Source organism: Bubalus kerabau, chromosome 15, assembly GCF_029407905.1.
Source record: "Bubalus kerabau isolate K-KA32 ecotype Philippines breed swamp buffalo chromosome 15, PCC_UOA_SB_1v2, whole genome shotgun sequence".
In the NCBI taxonomy this organism is placed as follows: domain Eukaryota; kingdom Metazoa; phylum Chordata; class Mammalia; order Artiodactyla; family Bovidae; genus Bubalus; species Bubalus kerabau.
The window spans coordinates 33,401,050-33,427,684 of NC_073638.1; the positions used below are offsets into that span (position 1 = coordinate 33,401,050).

General features: G+C 43.1%; 2 protein-coding genes and 2 long non-coding RNA genes across 4 annotated transcripts in view; 2 read left to right on the forward strand and 2 right to left on the reverse strand.

The window, feature by feature from the left end:
* The window catches only part of UBASH3B (ubiquitin associated and SH3 domain containing B), a 153,029-nt gene extending 130,393 nt beyond the window's left edge, over nt 1–22,636 (forward strand). Inside the window, exons 7-14 of the mRNA XM_055548426.1 lie at nt 1,854–1,986; nt 4,377–4,497; nt 5,316–5,438; nt 6,753–6,845; nt 8,022–8,166; nt 15,311–15,417; nt 16,773–16,882; nt 18,100–22,636. Coding sequence (XP_055404401.1) covers nt 1,854–1,986; nt 4,377–4,497; nt 5,316–5,438; nt 6,753–6,845; nt 8,022–8,166; nt 15,311–15,417; nt 16,773–16,882; nt 18,100–18,237 — 970 coding nt within the window. The 3' untranslated portion in view covers nt 18,238–22,636. The remainder of the gene's footprint in view (nt 1–1,853; nt 1,987–4,376; nt 4,498–5,315; nt 5,439–6,752; nt 6,846–8,021; nt 8,167–15,310; nt 15,418–16,772; nt 16,883–18,099) is intronic.
* On the reverse strand, nt 1,982–4,485 carry LOC129628866 (uncharacterized). Its single transcript, XR_008702953.1, has 3 exons — nt 4,358–4,485; nt 3,843–4,063; nt 1,982–2,113 (listed from the first exon to the last, which is right to left on the reverse strand). It is a non-coding gene; the product is annotated as an uncharacterized LOC129628866 (long non-coding RNA).
* The window catches only part of CRTAM (cytotoxic and regulatory T cell molecule), a 60,694-nt gene continuing 38,442 nt past the window's right edge, over nt 4,384–26,635 (forward strand). Inside the window, exon 1 of the mRNA XM_055548427.1 lies at nt 4,384–4,497. The gene's annotated coding sequence lies outside the window, so the exon portion shown is untranslated. The remainder of the gene's footprint in view (nt 4,498–26,635) is intronic.
* LOC129628864 (uncharacterized) lies at nt 6,856–9,471 on the reverse strand. The gene is made up of 4 exons (XR_008702952.1): nt 9,186–9,471; nt 8,674–8,733; nt 8,106–8,286; nt 6,856–7,381 (listed from the first exon to the last, which is right to left on the reverse strand). It is a non-coding gene; the product is annotated as an uncharacterized LOC129628864 (long non-coding RNA).

Here is a 26,635-nt window from a genome sequence, read left to right on the forward strand (position 1 = left end):
AAAACAGCACTGGGTCTAAAACAGCCATTAGCTTTATGGTTATTCTTTTTCTCTGACTTGTCTTTCCTAGTCCTCTCTTACACGCTCACCAAACCAGATGTCCCTTCCACTGCAGTGATCCTATAGAAGCGTGGTGCTTTCCTATTTACCCCAGAAGTGGAAATGATTCAGAGAGGCTATCAGATAGTCTCGTTTCACTCCTAATCCCAGGTAGCCTGGGGGAGGGAGAGTCACAGGGCTCCTCAAGTAGCACCTGCTGACTTGCTAAGAAGTTGCAGAGGGGATTCCAGCATCAGGCAGGGACTTGGGGGGTCAGCAACCCTTCACGACTCTTCTTCCTCTGTCCTTCTCAAGTTTTCTGAGACCCTCCTAAGGAAACATTTTCCTACCACCTTTGCGAGAGCACCTCGCCTGGTCCTGAGTATCTCCAGACACATGTCAATTGGCGGAAGCCTCTGAGTTGGAGTGGGCTAAGCAGTCCTCCTCCGCAGCTGACCCCCAGGTCTGATGTGTCCTTGGGAGGTGTTTCCATGGTAATTACGGGTGTCAGGTACATCGTCCTCTCTGCACCTCATCAGACTGCGGTCTGACTGGAACTGTCAGCCTCACGCTGTCTCAGGGAGTCGGGGCCTTTGATTCCAGTGATGCCTGAGAAGAGGAGGCCGGCTGCCTCCTTGCCAGCTGAGCTGAAGGAGAAGGCATCCAGTCAGCGTCTTCACAGCTGGAATACAGTGCAGAAATTAGGAAACATGTACAAGCATGATGTCAGGAGGATTCCATAGATCCAGACATTTCAGGCCCTGGAGCTTTGATGAATCAGACAATGAAACTGAATTTTCTTTAATTCTGTGATGTTTAGGAGGGTCTCCGTTTAAAATGAAAACAGCCAGTCTATGAGACTGTGAGTGGCACAAGATTTCCTTAGAAATAACAAAAAGAATAACCAAAAAGCTAATAGCTGTGTTAGATTGAGTGCTGTTTTGTACATACGGAACTTTACCCTGATTATAAAGTAGCAAGAAATTTAAAGTTAAAATGTTCTCCCTTGACACCACCCATTGATGCAGGAGGAGCTGTCCGTTGCATTTGCCTAACAACCATATTTGAATTGCAGTGTTTTATTAGATAAAGCTTTTTGGAAGCTTTGCTAATCAGAATAATTTAAACATGGCATGATCTGCTGCCTGTCTTTCAGCAAGACCTCTTTGGGGGGCTTCTGTAGTTACATCCAGAAACAAGAACTCTTGGCTCATAGCTCCACACAGCTGGTGAGAATGGTGTCCTCTGGAAAAATACTGTATTTAGTCCTCTTGATGGAGGTGTGATTGAGACGGAGAGGGGTTTGGGGACGGAAGGAGGTGGCATAGGGGGTGATGGCCAGGGACTTCTGTGGCTTCACTCGGAGCCACAGGCAAAGTGGTAGGGAGGGGCAGAATCTTCCTTCTCCTTTGTCAGTTCAGATGGAAATCACTGTGGAAAAGATTAAAGGCAGCAGGAATTGTTTATTTCTTTGGAGCCAGGAAAAGAGCTGGAAACAATGGTACAGAATTGATACCTCATTATTCTGCAGCATGCCTCTGGTGCCAGCCAGGCCCATGGCACCCGAATAAGCACAGCATCGCAGGCCCCATCCCTGCCCAGAGGGATGAACACATCTGTTCCAAGCACGGAAATCCATCCACCCCTAATTTATTAAGCAAGACTCCAGTATGAAACAGGGCGTTCCTTATAAAAATACCCAATCACTGTGTTGTGTACTCGAAACTCATATAATATTGTCAATTATACTTCAATGAAAACATTTTAAAAAGATGTTCCTCCTCAGTTAACATCTTCCTTGTCTCCCTCCGCAGCTCTTACTCCATCTTAAACACGTCCTCTTCCAACGCGCTCTCCTTTGGGGACGGCATCCTGGAGAGGCGGCAGTATGAGGACCAGGGCCTGGGGGACGTGACGCCCCTCACCATCATCTGCCAGCCCACCCAGGTAGGGCTGACCGTCAGGGCCACATCCTCAACTCTGCTCAGGAGGCACTGAGCACCTTTTTTCACAAAGGGTGAGGCATTGACTTTTCTGTCCTGAAAGGGTTACCGATCTCTCAGGGCACACGATCCTAAAAGATGGACAAAAATTTAAGAAGAGTCAGATGGGTGGCACTGACAATGATTACCAGCTCCTGGGTCTAGACTAGTAAGGAAGACTGCTCCGCAGAGCAAGGGACGTGTTATCTATAAAGAAGTAACACAGTGAACACTTGAACAATCCAGGGGTTAGGAGTGCCAAACCTCCAAGGGCTGGAAAATCTAACTGTAACTTAGAGCTGGCCCTCCATCTACCCAGTTTGGTACCCTCATATCCACCATTCTGCAACCTCCGATTCCACACTCTGTGGATCGTAGAGTTCTGTAGTATTTACTTTTGAAAAAAAAAAAAAAAGCTGTGTATTAGTTGGACCCCGTGCAGTTCAAACCCAAGTTGTTCAAGGGTCACCTGAAGTATCTATTTCCAGGGCATTGTGAAGATTAAAGGAAATAAGAATACGGTTCTTAGTACAGTACCTGGCACATAGTGAGTGCTCAGTGTATGTCTGAGATATGCCAGAAAGGCTGCAGGATGGGGGAGTTGGGGGAAGGAGGTTTTGGGTTTTAAAAGAACTTTTTATTTTGGAGTATAGCCAGTTAACAATGTGGTAGTTTCAGGTGGACAGCAAAGGGACTCAGCCATACAAATACATGTATCCATTCTCCTCCAAACCCCCGCTCCCATCCAGGCTGCCACATGACATCGAGCAGGGTTCCCTGTGCTAATGCAGTGGTCCTTGTTGGTTACCCAGTTTAAATTCAGCGGAGTGTACACACCCATCCCAAGGGCTTCCCAGGTGGCGCTAGTGGTAAAGGACCTGCCTGCCAACGCAGGAGATATAAGAGATGTGGGTTCTATTCCTGGGTCAGGAAGATCCCCTGGAGGAGGAATTGGCAACCCACTCCAGTATTCTTGCCTGGAGAACCCCATGGACAGAGGAGCCTGGCGGGCTTCAGTCCATGGGGTCACACAGAGTCGGACACGACTTAAGTGACTTAGGATGCACACGCACACATCCATCCCGAACTCCCTAGCTATCCCCTCCCCACATTGTTCCTCCTGGCAACCATAAGTTTGTTCTCTTAAGTCTGCATGTCTGTTTTCTCTTTTGTAAATAAGTTCATTTGTATCATTTCTTTTCAGATTCCACATATATAAGGGATGTCATACCGTATTTCTCCTTCTCTGTCTGACTGACTTCACTTAGTATGACAATCTCTGGGTCCACCCATGTTGTGGCAAATAGCATTCTTTCACTCTTTTTAATGGCTGAGTAACATTCTATTGTATATGTGTACCACACCTTTATCCATTCCAGAGGAAGGGTGGTTTTGAACAGTATACATTAATACAAAGCCAATTAAAAGTTCAGGTGTGTTAGGGAACAAGAGACTAGCTGACAGTGGCTGGAGTCCGGAACTTGAGTTAGGAAACAGTAGGAGAGGCAGTGGGAAAGACCACGCCACCATCCCACATACCAGCCTTGCCAGGGCAACAGGAAGCACATGCAAAGTGTGTGTACTGGAATGCCAACCCCACAGGAGTTGACAGCCCCTGAGGAAGCTGGCAAGAGCTGCCCCCAACAGAAAGAAGAAATCTAGAAACATCTGCAAGGACCCACCCAGCAGTGATAGAAATCAGGGTCATTCAGACAAGCCTTTGACTGGACTTGCCGATTTCATCACCCAGAGGTAGCTGCTGTCCTCCCCAAGCCATTTCCAGGAACACCGTCATGTGGGCAGCTGGACGACAGAGCCTACCTGTGATTAGAACTGGCAAAGCAGGACCTTCTGGCTGGAGGAGACTATGGACCATGTGGCCTCACCACCATGTAGGGGAGATGAGGCAGGGGCATTTGTGGTAATAAAAGTTCTCGCCTCCTGATGAAGCATCTCCTTAGGGGAAGAAGCTGTCCTCTAGATGGCGTCTCTCCATACTGGCTAGTTTTGCCTCTGAGCTGTATGTAACTCAGGTTGCCTTCCTGTTCAGTAGTAGCTGGGTGTTAATGAACAGCAACAGTAACGATACAACCATTTTCATAACCCTTCTCATTTTGCAGAGCACCTGCAATTCATCTCATTTAAGCCTCAGAATAGCTTTTGAGGTCAGTAAATGAGGCTTACCACCCCCATCTTATAAACAGACCAGCTTAAATCCAGGGTACTTACGGGGCTTATTCCAATTAAACATCAGTGAGACTTATTCTAGAGCCCGGCTCACCCGGCACCCAGCCCTGAGACATGTCTACTACCTTGTGTGCCCCACTCTCACTTACAGCCTTTCTTTGTCCGCAGCCTCTGAGGATCAGCAGCCAGCCTGGCCCTCAGAAGAGATGCCTCTTCGTGTGTCGGCATGGTGAGAGGATGGATGTCGTGTTTGGGAAGTACTGGCTATCCCAGTGCTTTGATGCCAAAGGTGAGTGGTTGGTTGGCCTGCTCCGCACTGGCATACCTCTCACAGCCTCTAGGGGGCAGAGGCAAGCTACATTTATCTAGATGGAGTCATTGTGTTGTAGAAAGTGCCTCTTACCTGTTACACTGTAAGTCCTTCCTGATAGTCTGGAGTGTTTGGAGGCGAGGACAATTCTCTCTCCCCTGTCTATCAACTGGGACACCATGGACCAAAAAAGGCAGATGTTTTGCCCAGAGCCATAGGACAGAGGCAGATGCAGGTGTCCTGATTCCAGGTCCAGAACTCCTTCCAGTAAGTTACCCTGGCTTATTTAGTTCCATTTTCATTTGTCTAAGATAGGCTTGCATCTCAGAGAATCCGACCTGCTTTGGGGTGTCTGGTTGTTACTTTCACTTAAAAACCATCTCGTGGGACCTTCCCTGCGGGTCCAGTGGTAAAGACTGAGCCTGCCAAATGCAGGAGCTGGAAGTTCAGTCCCTGGTCCAGGAACTGAGATCCCAGATGCCTTGTGGCAAAAAAAAAAAAAAAAAAAAAACCATAAAACAGAAGCAATACTGTAACAAATTCAATAAAAGACTTTAAAAAGAAAAAAGAATACTAGTTATTAAGACAAAAAGACTTAAGCTCTTGTTACTTTTGTCAGCAGAATGGAAGCATGGATTTGAAGACACTCTGCCAAAGGAAGAGTGTCAGTATTTTCTAGAGAGCTCAGTTCAGTCTCTGGTGAAAGGGAGTGGAAGTGGAGAGGCCAGCAGGATCAGCACTAGAAGTCCTAAGGAAACAAGAAACTCACGTCGCCTTGGTCTGACATTTCTTTCCAGGCCGCTACATACGCACCAACCTAAACATGCCTCACAGCTTACCTCAGCGGAGCGGCGGTTTCCGGGATTACGAGAAAGATGCTCCAATCACGGTGTTTGGGTGTATGCAAGCCAGACTCGTGGGTAAGTGTCCCAGAGTGACCACATAGCCTTTTCTGGCTACTTCTTCCAAAGACTGGCTCCAGCAGATATGCCAAGGACACTGCTGATGGCTTTACTACACTGCATTAACTCAATTCAAAAGAGATTTATTAAGTAACCATTAGGTTCAGGGCACTGGGTTGGTTTAACAACGTGAACAAGGTAGAATCCCTATGGAGGGGTGTGTGGCCTAGTGATGGGGCAAGGTCAGGCTCAGCATGGCAGGTAGGTCAGCTTCTTGCGGGAGGGTGAGGAGGAGGCACCCAGGGGTGGCTGAGAGTATAGAGGCCAATCGGTCTCCAGGATGCTCAGCTGTTGGCAGGTCTGGTCCTTACCCGCCACGCAGAGCCAGCAGCCTCGTCCCATTCAGTCATTTAACACACATGGTTTGATCACTTACCTTGTGCAAGGCACTACGCCAGGTATTAGGGATCTAAGCATGAGTCCCCACCCTCGGGGAAGCTTGTAAGTGGATGAATATCATAGAGTGTGTGCTTTATTCAAGAATGCAACTATGTACAAAATGTTATGGGAGCACAAAAGAAGACATAAGCCCAGAAGAGAGTAGAAGTTAGCAGGAGGGCAGGAAGGCATCTCAGTGGGAGGATCAACATCAAGTCATAGATGTGAGAAGCAGCATCTAGAGTACAGAGGAAATAAGCCGTCTTGTTTCTAGAGCATCGATTGTGAGCAGAGACTGGTGGGCTGGGGACAGAAAAGTCTGTGGAAGACTTTGACCACCATGGTAAGGTGTTTGCACTTCATCCAGGAGAGAAAGATGGGCATTTTACTGCTTGTAAGGACCAGAGAGACAGAAAGCGAAAGACAAGAAGGGGTGTGTCCCTTGGTCTTCCATAGAAATACTGGCCAGGAGAGTTGTTGAAAATGAGACTGGGACTTCCCTGATGGTTCAGTGGTTAAGATTCCACTTGCCAACGCAGGAGACACAGGTGCAACCCTGATCCAGGAAGATCCCACAGGCTGTGGAGCAGCTAAGCCCACGTGCCACAACTGCTGAAGCCCAAGCGACCTAGAGCCCGTGCTCCACAAGAGCAGCCACTGCAGTCAGAAGCCTGACCAGTGCGACTAGAGAAAAGCCCGAGCAGCAACGAAGACCCAGCACAGCCAAAAATCAGTCAATTAAAAGAAAATGAGACTGAAACTGCTGGCCCCACCTGAGCCCCCACCTGAGAAGAGAGGTTTGCAGGGTCTGCCTGGCATCCTCTCTTCCACACTGAGAGTCATGCTGAGGCTGTGTAAATTATCAGATTGATTCTTCTGTGGTTTCCTTTGCAGGGGAAGCCTTACTGGAGAGTAACACCATCATCGACCACGTCTATTGCTCCCCTTCCCTGCGCTGCGTCCAGACTGCATACAACATCTTGAAAGGTGAGACTTGATGAAGGTCAGCTAGTCCATCCCTCCATCACTAGACAATCCAACACTTACTAATAGATTACCCTAGATTCAGGCGAACATCAGCCAATTGGAAGTTTTGAATTTGAGATGTTTAGCAATGATCCTTTCAGAAGATGACTTTGCAAAAGTCCGAAAATCATACTCTGATAGCGGAAGCAAGATGAAGAGAATATACAGATAATGTTTTTCTTGAACATCTAAAGCTCTCTTCAGTGATTTGCAGGCTTGTAAAATGTTGTTGTCTGGCAATGATTTAGAGCCTACAGCACACGATTTTTTTTTTTTGGCACTAAAACAAATTGTCTCCTCCCACTCTGCTCTGTCTGCTTCTCCTTTTCAGCAGCAGTAGTTCTCCTAGGTGTCTGGAAATACGAATCATCCTTGTTTTACTTGATTGGAGTAACTTCAAAAGCACCATTGTTATATAAAGATATTCAGCCTTTGCCCTAAAATCCACAGAGGCCTGTGTTACAGGAATCTCTATTCTCATTTCACTGAAAGACAAACTAGAAGAAACAGCCTTGACTGTTTACTTGTACCAAACAACAAATAAGCCACAAATAGCTGAGCCAGCAAGGAAATTACACTATATTTGAGACGTCTATTCATTTACTTTAAGCCAGAATGCATCTATGTATTCAAATGCATTATCTGTTCCATTTGCACAGAAAAACTGGGCTAAATGCAATACAAAGAGTTAAACAGAGCCAGTTCCTACTCCAAGAACAGTCACACTATCATAAAACACAGGAGTTGTGCATTGGCAAATATTCAACACTTTAGTAGAGAAAATGAATATATGACATGCAAATATAATGTAAGCTATTATAATGAATGCTAAAGAATTTCTGAAGTTTCTTGATAAGAACATCTTGGAACTGACTTTAGAAAGAAGAATTATAGTAGTCCCAGAGCTGTACAAACTATATAAATAATGATCTTTTAAAAAATCGGAAACCATTCAGAGTGCTCACACATCCTGGTGGTGTCACCAGAATATACTCACGTGTTTATGATTACAGCGATGAAAAACCCTTGTCTGAACCTGCATGCTTCTACCATCTTTAAGCTATATGTAGCATCCGACAGGAAAGAGAAGATTTATCAGAATGTTTCTACTTTGTTCATCTTCATTTTATCTCTAAGGTTTACAACAGGAAAATCACTTGAAGATCCGAGTGGAGCCTGGCTTATTTGAATGGACAAAATGGGTTGCTGGGAACACCTTACCTGCGTGGATACCTCCATCAGAGCTAGCAGCAGCCAACCTAAGTGTTGATACAACCTACAGGTAATTCTCTGAAACCTCTGTTTCCCTGAGGTCAGTGTGGAAGTACTCTTCACCAGGCCAGGTAAGGGCATGAAGGACCGGATGTAGCCCAGACAGTTGTCCATATTGGTGGAAGTCAAGCTACAATTAAAAAAAAAAAAAAAAATTGGAGAATCAGCATTCCTTTGTGTTTGGCATTACTATGGAGTATGTCTCCCTCTGACGCACGTTCACTAGGGTTGTCTGATTTTACTGCATCCATTTCAGTGGCTAATAAAACCATTTGCAATGCCAGAAGCACACACCAGCTGACGATCAAGCAGTTCAGAAGTTTGTTGGGGAATAAGGGAAATTGCAGTGCCTTGACTTGGATTGTCACTTTCGATTTTTCAAAGTACTTTTAATTCTCTTTATTCATTGCCACCATAACCCCAGGATGGCAGCTAGCCACTTCCATATCTGAGAGAGCTCAGTGACCTCTGAAAGTTACCCATGTAGTGGACGCATCTGACAATAATAATAACTTACCTCTATTGATCATTTTCTTCGTGGCAAGCACTGTGTAATTAGCTTTATAGTAGTCCTTTGCTTTTTCCATTAGACTGTTATTGAGAAGAAATATTTATAGGTTGTAACATAAGTACATTAACCATCAGAAATCCACTCAGCGCTTCTTAGTGACGTGATAGAAAAGGCTTTTTGTGTTATTACATGCCTTAGTGACTAAACAATAACAACAAGCCATATTTTAACTATTTTTAGTGAGCAATGAGCTTTTCCTCACCCTATATTTGGTTTAAATATTTTTGTTAGTTGTTGTTATTACCTTGTCAGTCTGAAGTAAAGTTTCAGGTTGAGTGTAAGAAAAAAGAAATCCACTCGAGCATTTCTAAAATGTCTTTCAGGAAGGATAGATACTCACCATTACCATGGGGAATTAAATTCATAGTTCTTAAGACAAAATCTGGAACAATTCTTGACTAAGAAAGCAGAGCTTTCTTCCTTGTGACATCCCATGACCTTTCACTTCAAATACTTACCCAAACCTCAAAGCAATGCCAGTTTCTGGCTAAGGTCTGAGAGGGTTATCTTTTCTTCCATCCTCGTTTTTGGCTCTGCAAAGACCTCAGGTAACCCCCTTCATTAATAAATATGAAGAATGAGAATTCCTCAGAAATAAGATTAAATCAATCAGATCCCCTGCTGAAATAATTCACATTTTGTCCTGTCCTCACGCCAACAGCCATCATCCCTATGCCCTGGAAAGAGAGCAGGTTACTGCCAACATGGGTGAAATAACTTTCCTCATGTACCACCCAGCCCCTCTCAGGCCGTGTCTTCAGTCCATCCCCCTTAAGTGCATCCTACAGTTCTTCCCAAGCTTATTCACACATACCCCATCAGTAGTATGAACAGAAGGGTGAATGCCAACCCTGGGGTCAGGACATGGTTCACATTCCAGATTTTCTTTTCCTCTACAGAAAATCAAAATGTAACCATTTTGTGTTTGGGGGAGGGGAGTGAGGTTAAGCATCTAATTCTATAAATTAGTTGTGAAACTCGCCCATCAAGCATGAGAGGCATAGTCCCTAGAGTCAATTTCCCTCTGAAAGTAATTATGTCAAGTGAGCAGTTCTTTTAAAGCAAGTAGTGGTACCCAAATGATTGAAGAAACATGGTGGTGGGCAGAGAGGCAAGGACCAATAGCCAGAGTATTGTAAGTCAAGCAGGCACGGCTTCTAGATCCATATCACCTTGAACAGGAGGGAAGAGATGCTGAAAGGTGGCTTCAGGCTGGTAACAAGCCTCATCCACGGGTAACAAGACCCATCTAAATATAGAAAGCTGCCCCAGTGGAGCTGGGTGGGAAGCACCAAGACAGAAAAAATGAAATACACACCAGTTGGATGGGGCTTTAGAATAGGACCCTGATGACTGGGGGAGGTAGCAGAAAGGGGGTGTGGAGCTTTGGATCTGGAGTCTTAGAGAAACAACAAGTTATACTTTGGTGTGGGACTCAGGGCAGAAGCCTACTCTTCTAGCCTGGACCAGAGTAGGCTGGGGAGTAGAGAGTATACTGGGAAGAATACTGTTCCAAGGATACTACCCGAGTACCCAGAGATCTGGGCTCCAGTCTAGTTGGTGGTTGGAGAACAGTATGTGGGTCCTGCAGGTATGGCTGGAAGCATGCTGCTGACGGGAGTGAGAAAGCTGTGACGGTCCCATCCTCATCGGGACCCATTCAAACAGGGAAGCCATTCACAGCTTCAACTTCAAGGCAAGAACTGATCAAAAGGAACTGGATCCCAGCATCTCCCAACTCTTCACTTATACAAATTGTATACATTACTGTGTAGTTTCCCCTGCAGTGACTCCTGGGCCATACAAAGAGGCCTTTTGTCAAGAGTGCTGGGGGCATTCCTGGGAGACCAGGTGTGGTGAACGGTAATGGAACTGGATGAGAGGAAGGAGGAGCAGAAAGGCTTTGCTTCTGAACACCAAGGCACATCCCTAGTGAGCATCGTGTTTCTCCCTATTCCCCAGGGTGTTATGAAATTCAGAAGGTGGTTTCCTAGGAGAGAGATGCTTGCTATGAGAATGTTATTTAATTGAGAGCGGGTTTCCTTCAAATGGAACAGCATCCCTCCTCTCCAGACAGTAAGCCCAAGTTCACAGAAGGACAGTTTTGAGGAGAACACTGTCAGAAGCCATCCAGGGTGGAAGATAACTTTAACAGGCATCAAGTTCAGCCTCAGGTTCAATTCCCTGCTCTTAAGAGTTCTAATGATGTAAACAGGTCATCTGTAGCCTTTCCAAACCTTCTTTTTGTCATCCATAAACTCAGAATTTTCAAAAGTGTTGCTAGATGGGATATGTTCAAAGAACACGGGTGCTTTGCACAGAGGCTGACACATGGGAACCTCTCAATAAATCTTAGCAGCAGCAATGCCTGCTGATGAAGATGCCATGAGAATTCACTTCAAGAACACACTAGCTCCTCCGTGCACTAAATACCAACAACAAAAGACAAGGAAGCAGAAAATATCATATAGTTGTACTTTAAAAAAACAAGATAAACATCTCATAGCCCAGAAAACTAAATAGTAAAGGAAGGTGGAAGCAGACAGAAGCGACTGGGATTGAAGACATTCAGGGTCACCAGGATCAGAGGGCCCTACTTTGAACATCCTGTTATATGCCATGTACATTATGTCCTAACTATCATTTACATCAATAGCCTACTCACCCCAAACACAGAAACTGGGTTCTCCTCATCTTTATGTTCTCTGGGCTTCTCCTAGGGCCAGGTATGCGGTCTCTGTTAAAACTAAGAAAGAAAAGGAAAGACTGGTGAAGGGTTATTAGCTCACAAACCCAATGGACTTAACATCTGTTTTTAAAACCTATCCTTAACAACTTCCCAACTCACTTTATGAGGCTAGCATTACCCTGATACCAGATAAGAATACTGGAAGAAAAAAGAACTACCAGTCAATACTCAACAACAAAACAGTAGCAAACCAAATTCAACAGCACATCAGAAAGGATCATATACCATGACCAAGTGGGGTTTATCCCTGGGGTGCAAGGATGGTTCAATATGTAAAAATCAATAAATATGATATACTACATTGAGTAGAATAAAAATTATATGATCATCTCAATAGAGAAAAAGCATTTGACAAAATATACCATCTTTTCATGATAAAAATGTTCAACAGATTGGGTACAGAAGGAACATATGTAAACATAATAAAAGCCATATATGGCAAGCCCACAGCTAATATACTCAACAGTGAAAGACTGAAAGCTTTCCTTTAAGATCAGGAACAAGACAAAGATGGCCACTCTCACCACTGCTATTCAACATAGTTCTGGAAGTTCTAGCCAGAGCAGTTAGGCAAGATAAATAAAAGGCATGGAAGTTGGAAAGAAAGAAAACTCTGTTTGCAGATGATGCGATGTTATACATACAAAATCCTAGAACTGTCAGAACTAATCAACAAATTCAGTGAAGTTGCAGGATACAAAATCAACATACAGAAGTCAGTGATGCACAAAAGGAAATTCAGAATGTATCAAAGACCTAAATGTAAAGCCAGACACTTTAAAAAAAAAAAACAAAATAATGCTATTTGCAGCAACATGGATGGACCTAGAGATTATCATACTAAGTGAAACTCCTCTGTCCATGGGATTTCCCAGGCAAGAATACTGGAGTGGGTTGTTGCCATGCCCTTCTCCAGGGGATCTTCCCAACCCAGGGATCAAACCTGTGCCCCTACATTGCAGGTGGATTCTTGACCATCTGAGCCACCATAGAAGCTCCCAAAGTAAGTCAAAGAAAGATATCATATGATATCATTCATATGTGGATCTGATTTTTTTTAATGGTATAAATGAACTTATTTACAAAACAGAAATAGAGACTTTGAAAGCAAACTTATGGTTACCAAATGAGAAACAGGGAGTGGGGGGAGGGAGGGATAAATTAGGAGCTTGGGATTAACGTATATACACTATTATATATAAAATAGATAACCAACAAGGAACTGCTATATAGCACAGGGAACTCAATATTCTGTAATAATATGTAAGAAAGAATCTGAAAAGGAATAAATACATGTATACCTAAATCACTGTACACCTTCAACTAAAACTGTATGTCAACTATATGCCAATAAAATTTTTAAAACAATACATTTTAAAAAGTCAACTAACAATTTCAACAACAACAAAAAGAAGTCAGCTGTATTTTTATATACTAACCTCAACCATATGAAATAGAAATAAAACAAACCCATTCACAGTAGCACCAGAAACAGTAAAATACTTAGGAATAAATTTAACCAAGGAGGTGGAAAGATCTGTACTCTTAAAACTACAAAACTTAGGTAAAAACTGAAGATACAAAGGTGTGTCCTACACTCTCTGGTCAGAAAAAATAATATTGTTAAAATGTCCATACTCCCCAAAGCCATCGATAGATCAAACATAATTCCTATCAAAATTCTAATGGTATTTTTCACAGAAATAGAAGAAACAATCCTAAAATTTGTATGGAACCACGATAGATGTTAATAGCCAAAATAAACCTGACATGACACTTCATGATTTCAAGTTATACTACAAAGCTATAGTAACTGGCATAAAAACAGACACACTGACCAATGGAACAGAACTGAGAGCCCAGAAATAACCCTCAAATATTTGACAAGGGAGCCAAGAATACTCAATGGAGAGAGGGTAGACTTGAGTAAGTGATGCTGGGGGTTTCCCTGGTGGCCCCGTGGTTAAAGATTCACCAACACAGGGAAGGTTGGTTTGGTCCCTGCTCCGGGACATCCCGCACGCCGTGGGGCAACTAAGCCTGGACGCCACTACTGCTGGGCTCACGTGTCACAGCTGCTGAAGCCCGTGCACCCAGAGCCCGTGCTCTGAAACGAGAGAAGCCACAGCAACGAGAAGCCCACGCACCGCAACTAGGGAAAAGCCTGCACACAGCAACAAGGACCCAGCGCGGCCAAAAATAAGTAAATCATTTTTTTAAAAGTGACGTTGGGAAAACTGGATAACCACATACAGAAGAATGAAATTGGACCCCTATCTTACACCACTCGCAAAAATTAACTCAAAATGGATGAAAAATTTAAAGAACTGAAACCATAAAACACCTGAAGAAAACATGGGAAAAGCTCTTTGACAATGATTTTTTTAGATATGACACCAAAAGCGTAAGTAATAAAAAAACAAAATAAGGAAGACTATGTCAAACTAAAAACCTTCTATAAAGCAGAAGAAACAACAATATGAAAAGGCAACCTACAGGATAGGAGACGATATCTGTAAAATACATACCTGATAAGATACAGAATAGAAGATACTTGCAGATCATATACTTGATATCGTCATATACTTAACATCCAAAATATGTGAACAATTGATGCAACTCAATAGCTAAAACACAATCTGATTAAAAAGTGGGCAGAGGAACCGAATAGATATTTTTTCCCAGAGAAGACATACAAATGGCCAAGAAGTACATGAAAAGACATTCATCATCACTAATCATTGCGAAAAATGCAAATCAAAACCACAGAGAGATCTCACTCACGCCTGTTAGAACAGCTATCATCAAAAAAAAAAAAAAAAAAAAAAAGACAAGATGGTAAGTGGGGGCGAGGAGATGGGGAAAAGGGAGCCTCGCGCACTGTTGGGGGCAGCGTCAGCTAGGACAGCCACTATGGAAAACACTATGGAGGGCCCACAAAAAATAAAAACTAGGACTACCATATGACCCAGCAACCTCACTCCTGGGTTATATCCAAAGGAACTGAAAACAAGATCTCCCAGAAAGAGTTTGACATATCACAGGTGCGAAACCTAAAAGAGCCAGACTCAGAGAGACAGTAGAGCAGCATGGACACCGCGGACATCCCATGTGACCACAGGGAGCGGTTGCTCAAAGGGGTGCAGACTTAGGGTTACCAGATGGAGAGTTCTGGGGATCTGATGTACAGCACTGTGGCTGTGGTTAGCAATACTATATTATATACTTGAAAGTTGCTAGGAGAGTAAATGTTCTCACCATAAAAAAGAAAATGGTAATTATGTGACATGATGGAGGTGTCAGCTCAGACATGAGATCCCCAGAATATATTCATCTTATAACTAAGTTTGTGCCTTTTTGTTTTGAATGTATAAATGTATCAAATCAGTAGTTTGTACACCTTAAACTTAGACCGTGTTACTGCTTATATATCGTGTGTAAGCTTACAGAGGCTTGGGAAATCTCCGATTACTTAAATAAAGAGATCTAACCTCTGCTTTGCTTCCTCTTACATGGGTGACCTAGGACAGACTGCCAGTAAAGGCAGTTCAGCTGCTCTGGGCCATCCTGCAAGGGAAACCTGCACTGAATGTTTCACTTTTCAGCTGGTCACTTTGACCCCATGCACACATGGCATTCATTTCTGTACATCCTGCACATTTGAACCCCACTTCTGCATGGTAGAAATACGCTTTCCTATGCCTCCATCCTTTCTAGGGTAAACAGAAACATGGGAACTTTCGAAAGGTCTTGAAATAAAGCTGAGAGTAACGTCAGTTGCTTTGTCTTGAGAGCAAAATGTTTTCAATGCCTTGGTTCATTTTTCTATTGCAGACCTCACATTCCAGTCAGCAAATTAGTGGTTTCAGAATCCTATGACACCTATATCAGTAGAAGTTTCCAAGTAACAAAGGAAATCATAAGCGAATGTAAAAGTAAAGGTAGGTGTTAACCTCGGACTCCATACTTAAATCTGTGATCATTTCTCCATCACGGTTAGTCAGCTATTCAGGATGGCTCAGCATGCTTTGTCAAACTCATGTAATAGGAAAGAAAAATATGTCTAGACCCTCTTGCAGATACTTTCATGTAAAATTTGTCATATCATGTAAAATTTGTCATATTCTGAGTACTTCAAATGCTAGATATTCCATGGAAATACATCAGACTTAGTTGCTATTTGAAATAACAGAATTTTGTATCTCAGCAATACATCTTGCACTCTCAGAAGGAGGTTCCCTATTATAATTTCCATAAATTCTTCAGCATAACACAGTTTTGCCTGTAATTTGATCCAGGAGCATGAACACACCTACACAAACACACCTACCATCATCGCTGCCACCAAGAGCAGTGTTCTATAACTCAAGTCTGCCACTGAATTTTATAGGCCTTGAACTCAGTATTTAATGATATGTAAGACTATAGTATTTTTAGTAAAGAGGGCAGGTTACAAAAGAGTGCCCATTTTCAGCACCTCCCCGCCCCCCCACCCCCCGCCAAAAAAAAGTTAAAGATATTCATCTTCATAGAGCAAAGGCTGGATTTACATATACCAGAATATTAACAGTGGGGAGCCCTGGTTAACAGTACTGTGGATGGTCCCCACATTTCAGTTACCACTTGTAAGCCACTCACTTCATTACCACCCCTGTAGGACCACCCATTCCCCCTGTAAAGAAACCCAGCATGTTCTATGAACCAGAAAGTCTCATGTGCTCACAGTTCTACAAGTGGCCACATCGAAAACTGCATTAGAGGTAATAGCAGAGAGCCCTGAAGACTTAGAACGCTACTGTATCTTGATTGAGGTGGTGGTTACAAAATGCTGCATGTGTGATAGACTTGGGTAACCTGGAAAAATCTGAATAAAGCTATGTGGACTGTACCAGTGTTTATTTCCTATTCTTGAGAGTATACTCTAGTTAGGCAAGGTGTTGCTATGGGAAGAAGTGGGGTGAAGAATACTTGGGACCTCCCTGGCATGTACCTGTATACATAGGTACATATTGCATAATGTGTATATACAGTGTATATAAACTATACACACACATATATAATATGTAAAATATATATTTGTAACCTGTGCATCAAATTACTCTAAGATTAAAAGTGTTTTTTTTTTAATGACATCAGCCTGCCTTAACACTACAAAGCATCAAAATATTGCTTGGCCAGATTGTCTTATTTCTTGAGAATGTTTGCCCCTCCCTGGAAAACTTGACTTAGGTACTTACAAGGTTTACATGTGTCTTTATAGAAACAGATTTTCCAGTCCTTGTTTTTTTGCCCCCAGGAAATAACATCCTGATTGTGGCTCACGCATCTTCCCTGGAAGCATGTACCTGCCAACTACAAGGCCTGTCACCTCAGAACTCCAAGGACTTTGTCCAGATGGTCCGAAAGGTAATCCCCACTTGCGTTTCAGGGGCCTGTGGTGCCTTACAGTTTCAGAATAGTGCAGTGCTGGCCGATAGCAAAGTTCTATGGAGCTGGGAAGATGATACATTGGTTCACTCAACCGAGATGTATTGAGTGGCACTCTGTTTAAGGCACTTTATCAGGCCTTGGGTAAGAGAAAAAGATGTGTTTGAGCTAGATCTAGCTTCTAAGAGCTAAAATTTAGGAAGGAGCTAAGAATTATAAGCAAATTGTCTGGATTTCCCTGTGGGACGGTGGATTGGACAAAGAAGAGGTATGTGGGCCAAATCAGACAGCTCAGCTGGAAGGGAGGTCCTGGCGGGTAAGCCAAAGGAAGCAGTGAGTCAAAATGATGAGGCTGAAAGGCAAACCTGGGAATAAGGCAGCAAGACAGAAAATCCACCAGGCTGACTAGCACATCTGGATTCCTCCTCCTCCTGCCTGTGGAAGGTTTTCCATCAGCCATCCTCCCACTCATGCTTCCCTCCAGCCTGAGTTACATGCTTCCTGTATCTGTCCCCAGAGAAACCGGTTCAAACTTGATTGCAATTCTTTTCTCATTTTTAAAAAGATTGTTCATGTGTCATTCCTTCCTGTTAGTCTGTAAGTTGCTTGAGGGCAGAGACTTTTGTCTTATTCATAAATGCAGCTCTGGACAGACACACACACACACACACAAATAAGTTTTGAAATGCCATGCCTACTGAAGGTAGGAAGGGCAGAGCTTCAGTTTTGAACGTTAGATACACATGCCAAAAAAAAAATGATAATAAGACATAAAGCAGGATGAAACATTTTTAAAACTTGAATAATCTTTCCCATTGTCCGAGTATAATTTCAGAAACTTTTGAGCTGCATTTTCAGCCTGACTTGCAATCGGGAAGGAACTCTTAGCACCTTAGCTTTATGCATGATTGCTTTTGTCTCCCACGCTATTAAGAAAGCATCTATAAACAGTTACTTATCTATACTAGGAGAGCCCACCATTTAACGAATCCCTTCCAAAGACTCCTCTTGCATTGTAAATACTCTTCCTTCTAAAGGATCAGTTGTATCCATTTCATTTTCTTTAGTGATATTTTGGAGGGGATGCTTGCCTGCAAAGCCCCCATTCATTCTTTTTAATTTTCCTTCATCCAGGTAAAAAGTAAAGCACTCAGCCTCTGTTTTCTATTTTCCCTTCTTTTTCTGTCTTCCTTCAGATCCCCTACTTGGGGTTTTGTTCCTGTGAAGAATTAGGAGAAACTGGAATCTGGCAGCTGACAGACCCACCAATTCTCCCTCTGACCCATGGACCGACTGGGGGCTTCAACTGGAGAGAGACCCTGCTACAAGAGTAACCGGGCGAGCAAACGAGAAGCAGCAGCTTGAGGAAGGCGTGGGGAGAAGTGTCTGTGTGTGTGTGTTTAGTACCAGTGGGGAAGTCTGCACCACATCCTAAGTGGACAAAGAAGAATTCAGCACCTTTCAGGCTTTAAAGTTCTTAGGATGAGACCGTGTCAAGAAGAGAAAGACTTGATTCAGGGATAAAATTCATTCTCTCTGGACCCTTTTGAGAATTGTCTTCCTACATCAGGGCACCTGCTACCATGGAGGGTCTTTTCTCGCTTCCGTATATGCTGGCTAAGGAGCCTGGGTCCTCCCAGAGGGAGCCGCCAGCCCACCCTCAGGAAGGATGCAGGAAGGTCCAGCTGGAGGGACTCCAAGCTGCCAGGCTGGGGATGGGATTTTCTTCTAGACTCCGTGCTCCAGTGAAAGCCAAGCTGCAGGATTCCTTCAAGGTTACTAGGAAACATGTGGCTTCCCATCAATTTCACCGCTCAGTGCGACCCACACACCAGTGCTGCTGGCTCGAGACCCTGCTCGGGGACCCTGACCTTTACACCGGTACCACCCATCACATTTTCTCTACAGCTGACTGCAGCTTCTTGCTACGGTCCTACCCTCTTGCTTCTGTGAAATGGAGAGAGAAAGCATTTTTGCTCTCCAAAGCACTTTTGGATACTCAGGAGGAAGATAAGATGCACGTGTGAAGCATTCAATTGTAGGCGCAACAAATTTGCAAAACATCAAGTGACTTGGAGTGACTCGTGTTGTAGCCTAACAAGCCACAGCACTTCTGAATCATTTGCGATTTGCTCGCCTTTGCCCCAAGAGTCTAGACCATGTTAACCAGTTAAGGATGTTGACATTTTCAAAAGATGTATGTCAGATACATCCTTTGAGTCAGCAAGAAGCTCATTCTTGTGCAATATGGACATCTTTCCAAACCATACCAAGGGTCAGGTCATCATACACTCGCAGTACATGTCGACCAGAACAGAACATCCACAAACGCGTCCATCACAGCCAGGGATGTACTGCGAAGTCAGGGAACGAACTTAAATGATGACAGTCACGACCGCACTGCTGCTTGTGCTGTCGTGTTGGTTCGTCTGTTTTGCTATGATAATTTAAAAGAGGTAGGTAGGGCTACTTGAGGAAAGTTGGGAGCTACCACCCACATCCTGTGGTAGCTCGTCACACCTGCTTCCTGAATTTAGAGGGAGTTTATTTAAAAGAAAAATAAACGACAATCAAACCAAAACATCAGTTATTGATGCCTAGTTAATTGTGTGACTAGCTGACTGTCGACGGTAGCAGACAGTGGTCTGGCACGGTGTAGTTCACTCTGTAGGATATACCTGCAAAATGAAATCCCAGCCCTTTGAAGAGAGCATTCATGTAAAACAAATCAGTGTATATTGTAGCATTAAATAAGCTTCAAAACCCAAATGCAGAAAACACATGGTATATAAAAACAGATCTGTGCTCCCATTTGAAACCAGAATCTGATGATCCTTGAAAACAGGAGGAAGTGAAAGGATGCTGGCTACGTATGTTAATTAGCAAGAGGATCACTGCTGGGTTTAAGTCACTTAGAGAAAGATGTCATGAATTTTATATTTTAAGAAACAAACCTTGATTTCTTCCAGCACTGCACACTGATCCATCTTCTGGATCTAGAAGTAACTGTGCTGACATGATTGATTAAAAGTTTTCAGCTCAAAATGGGGGAAGTACATTAAAGGTTGTAAGAGAAAAGTCACATTATGGCCAGTCCTTCTTTTATTTGTAATGAGGTAAGTCCACTGTCACCAGATCTATAATGTTTATTAGATTCTCCACCAATTTTCATGGGCTTTCAGTGCTCAGAATAATGCTTGAACATCTCATCTCCGATTTCCTTGAAAAGTGTAGCAGTGTGTGCTGGGCAGCGTCTGTACTTGTACAGAAGACAGTTCAGAACTTACCCTCTCTCCCCCTCTCTGTGGACTTAGGCCTTTGATGACCTGATAGGTGGTTTAGGTGGGCTGCAGTCCTATGTGTGAGCAAAGGAAGGCAGAAATCTGAAATAATTTTCTGAATAATTTTAGGTGGAAAACCTTGAGTGAAAGAGTTAATTCCTCTGATGACCCAGATTGTTGATCAGAATGGCCTGAATGATCTCAATTCACATGAAATTCTCCTTTTCCACATTTACCTACTTGAAAAACTAAACTCGGACGACCCTATTTGAGAAATTCTTTGGAAATTACATTGCATCTATGTATATACGAAAGAGAAAAGACAACTGTATTATGTGATTTCATATCCATTTAAAATTCTCAGTTGCTGTCTATCACAACTCAAAGTTCAGGCTGGTTCTTTTTGATCTGAGGCTGATGCTTATTAACAAATATTTTGGGGAGTTAGGAGAAAGGAGGGAGGGGAGATGGAAGGAAATGCTAGACAGAAGCAGCAAATGGTTGCTTGTAAGAGGAATTTTTTTTTTTAATGTAGAAAGTTATCTGAAATAGATGAAATTAAAGGATTTAATCTGGGCTTGAAAGTCTGAAACAGTCGGCTGCTCTCACACGTGTGCCACATCATCCCGCTGACAACCCAGTATTATTCACAGATAGACTTTGGTTTCAGTGATTTTAAAATGCCACGTCGATTCCTCCGTGGACTAGAATAATTGGCACATTTTAATGCACAAGCTGGGGTTTCATTTTCCCAGGCTCCTTCTCTCTCACTGCAATGGTAGCTAGGAGCACATTCCTTCACCCTAGCAAGGAGTTCAGAATACAGTGTTTTCCATTACATTTGGATTCATAGAATCTGAATGGCTGATTAAATGGCCATCTGATGGCTGAAAGAGAGGGTATTTTTCACCCTGTATTGAAAGGCTTGGAGGAGTTTCTAGTTTTTATTTTCATTATACTTTAACCAAAGAATTATTTTAAAGTAACCTTATATTTGAAAGATGATTTTGCAAAAAAATAAAATAAAATAAAAAATCTTCTGGAGTGATGTCAGTTTGGTAAATCACTGTTGATAATTTTCTTGCATTTTAGGCTGATGTGGTCATTCTCCTGTCAGTAGAATCTGAAATGCATATAGATTGTCATCCAGTTGTGCTTAGTACTATCATAAATGTATCTTTTCCACTCAACTAGCTGTGTTCATATTAAACCAAGTCTTTTATTTCAGTCACCTACTGTCATCAGGACTAATTGAAAAACCACAGTCAGAGAAGTTCCTATCTCGTTGCCTTTGTAGAAAGGCAGCCCTATGTGATCAACGGGGAGGCATTCCACGTAACCTAGGCACTCAGCAACTCCAGTGTTTAATTTGAAAGCAGTGATGAATTGCTCTTTTGAATGTACTCTTAAGTCACGCGTGTGTCAGAATACAGATGAACCCCCTTTAATTTTCGCAGGCAGTCACAACTGTGCTGTGTCTGCACCAACTCCTCAGATAATGCGGCTCAGGGTTATTTGCATATAAATTGTAGTCCTGCACGCGCGTGTGAAGGCTCAGAGATGCCAGGAGGGCTGCCTCCCCATGAGGGATGTGATCTGCAGAGGAGGGTGGGGAAAGAGCAATTTAATGTCTGTACTGTTTAGCTTAATGTTCACTTTAGAAAGGTGATGCGGGATATTTTGTTAGTGATGGCAGATGCTTTTCATGTTTAAACTTAGGATTAAAATTGGATCTGCCTCTTTAATACGTCAACATATTGAATTTTCCTAGGGAAGTGACTGGCTATAACAAAACTTTAAGGGAAGGGAGGAAAAACCTCTGTGCAGAGGAAATAACTTGATTTTTAAATACATATAATATTTTGTTCAGTGTATGTAGGCTTAAAATTATGATGATGGATAGTCAAACTTAATATATAATCAGTTCTTACAATGGTTTTATACTGAACCATTTAGCTGCCATTACACAGAAATTTGAATTTTACAACTGCTCAACTATTCTTGGACTCTGTACAGGATACATATATATATACATATACATATATGTATGTATGTATAATGGGAAACACGTACTGGTTCTTCCTTTGGTTACCATTCAAGGTGGGAGCAGCACCCTGAAGCATTTTGGTTACGCATAGACCATTCTAAACCTGCTGTGAGGGGAGGTGTATTGGTTTCTTTCTCCTTTAAAGGCTATTGTATCATTCATTCTCTGTGTGATTCAGGTGTATGTATTTGTGCCAAGGCTTTGTAATTATAAAAACGGGAACCCACACCTGACTGTATTGCCAGCTCCCTTGTAAACTACCTGTGGCGTCTCGTTTCCTGGTCGCGTGCTTGTCCTCTCCTCGACACAGCTCTGGCACCATTGTAATTAGTTCATCCACCCCATTAGCATCTCCATTTAAGTGGTTCCCAGACGATTTAATAAAGAGAAACTGTGTCCTCAGTCGATCCAGAGCAGTCTTATATTACGCTGAGTGGTCTCTACTCCTACCATATCTTCAGATGTTACTATGGTCATTATTATTTCATCAGTGTCCATTAACAACTTAATGACCAGAGACATTTCAATAGGCACTTACATAACAAACCGCCAACCACAGGTGTTAGTTTCCACAAAATCCCCCCTGGTCAATAGTGTTTTAAGAGTGAGACCCCCTCCCTCAGAGGACCAGAGGGCCACTTGCTGCTGATGGAAACAAAGAGGATGCTCCAACAGCATCGTGGGCCTCCAGTCCCTTCTGGTTGGGCATCTCTCTGAGACATCCTGGCTGAAGAGGTGAAATGCCATCCAGGAGTGAAAGAGTGAGCTCAAAAACGCTTCCTCTGCCCCACATGCGAGCCTTCATCCCTCAACACTACCCATCTGGAGGAGGGGTACCAGGAACAATGCAAAGAGAAAGAATTTGGGTAAGGGAGAGGGCAATTCCAGTTCAAACTGGGTTCCACACTATTAAAAGCCACAGACCCCATTTCTGAAGTCATGATCATCATATCAATCATAATTGAGTTTCTCTGCTCAGACGTTCAGTCGTGTCCAACTCTTTGCAACCCCGTGGACTGTAGCCCGCCAGATTCCTCTGTCCATGGGATTTCCCAGGCAAGAATACTGGAGTGGGTTGCCATTTCCTCCTCCAGGGGATCTTCCCAACCCAGGGATCGAACCCACATCTCTTAACATCTCCTGCACTGGCAAGTAGATTCTTTTATCACTAGCTCCACCTGGAAAGTAATGATATGTTGAGCTAATAGGTTTTAAAATAAGCCATATATGCAAACTCATACCCAGAACATGAGCACAGGTCTCACTGGCACCACTGGGACTACCCCAGCAGGGTAGGGGGCTGAACAGCTAGTGTTCATATCTGACAGAAGACCAAGGTATGGTTCACCTTGTGGCTGGTTCTTGGCTTTTCTCTGCCTCAGAGATTCCCAAGCCCACTTTGCCCTTTTGTGATATGTATGAAGGCTGCCTGTACATCCACAGAAAATCACTGTGCTTTGGATTCAAGCTGAAATCAGCAAAAAGGCCTTTTTTTTTTTTTAAGTTGTTTGAGGACCAAAAAGCTATCTCCCTTTGGAAGAAACAGAATATATCATTTTGCCGAAATAAACATGGAAAACCCAGATGGCTTGCTCCTGGCCACGAAAGGATGCGAAGATTTAGGTAGCCTGCTGGTTGTCACTGTATTGATGGAACAATCTGGAAAGTCTTTGTATCAGTGGAGAGGAACTTGATATTGTACCACAGAAGAAGCCCAAATTCCAGAATCAGATAGAGCTGGGTTCTGATCCTGCCTCAGCTTCTTTTTAGGTCCCTTAAACTCATTTCACCTGTAAAAGTGGGCATATAATAATTCTTTATAGCATATAAGCATACTTATGCATGCATGGGCTACTAACTCCAGTACTCTTGGGCTTCCCTTGTGGCTCAGCTGGTAAAAAATCCACCTGCAATACGGAAGACCTGGATTTGATCCCTGGGTTGGGAAGATCCCCTGGAGATGGGAAAGGTTACCCACTCCAGTATTCTGGCCTAGAGAATTCCATGCACTGCACAGTCCATGGGGTCGCAAAGAGTCTGACACAAGCGAGCGACTTTCACTTTCACTTCACTATGCGTGCAGGCTAAATCACTTAAGTCATGACCAACTCTTTGCAACTCCATGGACTAGCCTGCCGGGTCCCTCTGTCCATGGGATTCTCCAGGCAAGAATACTGGAGTGGGTTGCCATTTCCTCCACGGGATCTTCCTGACCCAGGGATTGAACCCATGTCTTTTAAGTCTCCTGCATTGGCAGGCAGGTTCTTTACCATTAGCGCCACCTGAGTGTCAAAAGGGATAATATAAAATACCTAATACTACATGCTAATAATGAAATCACTTCTGCTAAGGCCAAGATAAAATCACAGATCTAGCCATTCCTCTTGTCTATGGGGAATATGAGGGACAAGGAATAAAAATGGCCTCATTCATACTAAGGTCACTTTCCTATTTGCCCCATAATTTAGCTCCTGTAGTAAAAAGTGGGTGTGCTGCTTGAATTCTGTGATTTGTCCAAGAGGCTGCCCTAATGATTTCTATTTGTATAACTGTTTATAATTTTAAAAGCACATTCTCATTTGATCTGAAAAATGATTTTACAAGGTAAGTGAGATCAGGTATTATTAACTTGTATGAGAAAAGATACTGATGGACCTAGAGATTGTCATACTGAATGAAGTACGTCAGAGAAGAATATCATGTGGCATCTGTTACATGCAAAATCTAAAAAGAAATGATAAAAATGAACTTATATACAGGAAGAGACTCACAGACTCTCAGAATAAACCTATGCTTACTGGTGGGAAGGATGGGGGAAGAGATAAGGAGTTTGGGATGGACACATACACACTATTTAAAATGGATAACCAACTAGGACCTATTGTCTAGTACAGGGATCTCTGCTCAGTGTTATGTGGCAGCCTGCATGGGAGGGGAGTTCGGGGGAGAATGGATACAGGTACATGTATGGCTGAGTCCCTTCACTGTTCACCTGAAACTATCACAACACTGTTAATCGGCTATACTCCAATATAAAATAGTATTTTTAAAAAGAGTAGTGCAAAAATGAAAAGGAAAGAAATACTAAGATACTAAGATCCTGAGGTAGTGAACTTATCCTTCACCCTACAGCACTGCCTGAATGCAACGCTCCTAGCAGGTGGTGAACATGAAGTACCTTCGTGAGCATGGCAGGAAGTGGGCAAAAATGAGGCTGGAGAGCAGGGCAGACTCAGAAACAGGGTCGTGTATACCAGGGCTCGGCAAAGCATGGCCCACAAGCAGAATCTGGCCCTCAGCCTGCATCTGTCATAAGAATGTCTTTACAATTTTAAGTGGCTGAAAAGCATCAACAGAATTAGATGTGAAGAGATACATGAACTCCTGTGTGCACAGCAGCACTATTTACAATAGCCAAAACATGGAAACAAGCTAAATGTCCACTGGCAGATTCACGAATAAACACGGGGTGCACACACACAATGGAATACGACCCGGCCATTAAAAAGAAGACAATGCCATTTGCAGCAACACGGATGCAACTAGAGATTGTCATACTAAGTGGAGTCAGTCAGAAAGACAAACACCATATAATACCACTTATATGTGGAATCTAAAAGGTGGCACAGATGAACCTACAAAACAGAAACAGATTCACAGACACAGAGAACCGACTTGCGGTTGCTAAGCAAGGTCGGGGGAGGGACGGACTGGGAATTTGGGGTTAGTAAGTGCAAAGCATTATATTTAGAATGGATAAACAACATCCTACTGCATAGCACAGGGAACTATATCCAGTCTCCTGGGATAAATCACAATGGAAAAGAATATTAAAAAAGAAAAAATATATATGTAAAATGAATCATTCTGCTGTTACAGCAGAGATTGGCAAAACAGTGTAAATCAACTATACTTCAATTAAAAAAAATATTATGTCAGGGCATAACTCTGTAACTGTAGGATAGCCAAATTCCAGTGCCCACAATAAAGTTTTATTGGCAACAGCCATGTTCACAGGTTGGCATATTACTTATGGCTACTTCCTGGACACAAGGGAAGAGGTGAGTACAAGAGGACACAAGACCCACAAAGTCCAAAATCTTTGCTACTTGGTGCTTTACAGAAAAATTTGCCCGCCTCTGCTGTGGACCAAGATAAAGCATTTGGATTTTGTTCTAAGCCCAGAATCCAGCACAGAAACCATTCCCAATGCATAACAAATGAATAGATCGGTGATGTCCAGTAGCTGGTAAAGTGACAGCCAGCATTCTTGGGGGGCTGATCTCTATCAGGCACTTTTCTAGGTACTTTACCTGTGTGTTGTTCAGTCGCTAAGTCGTGTCTGACTCTTGCGACCCCATGGACTACAGGCCGCCAATCTCCTCTGTCTGTGGAATCCTCCGG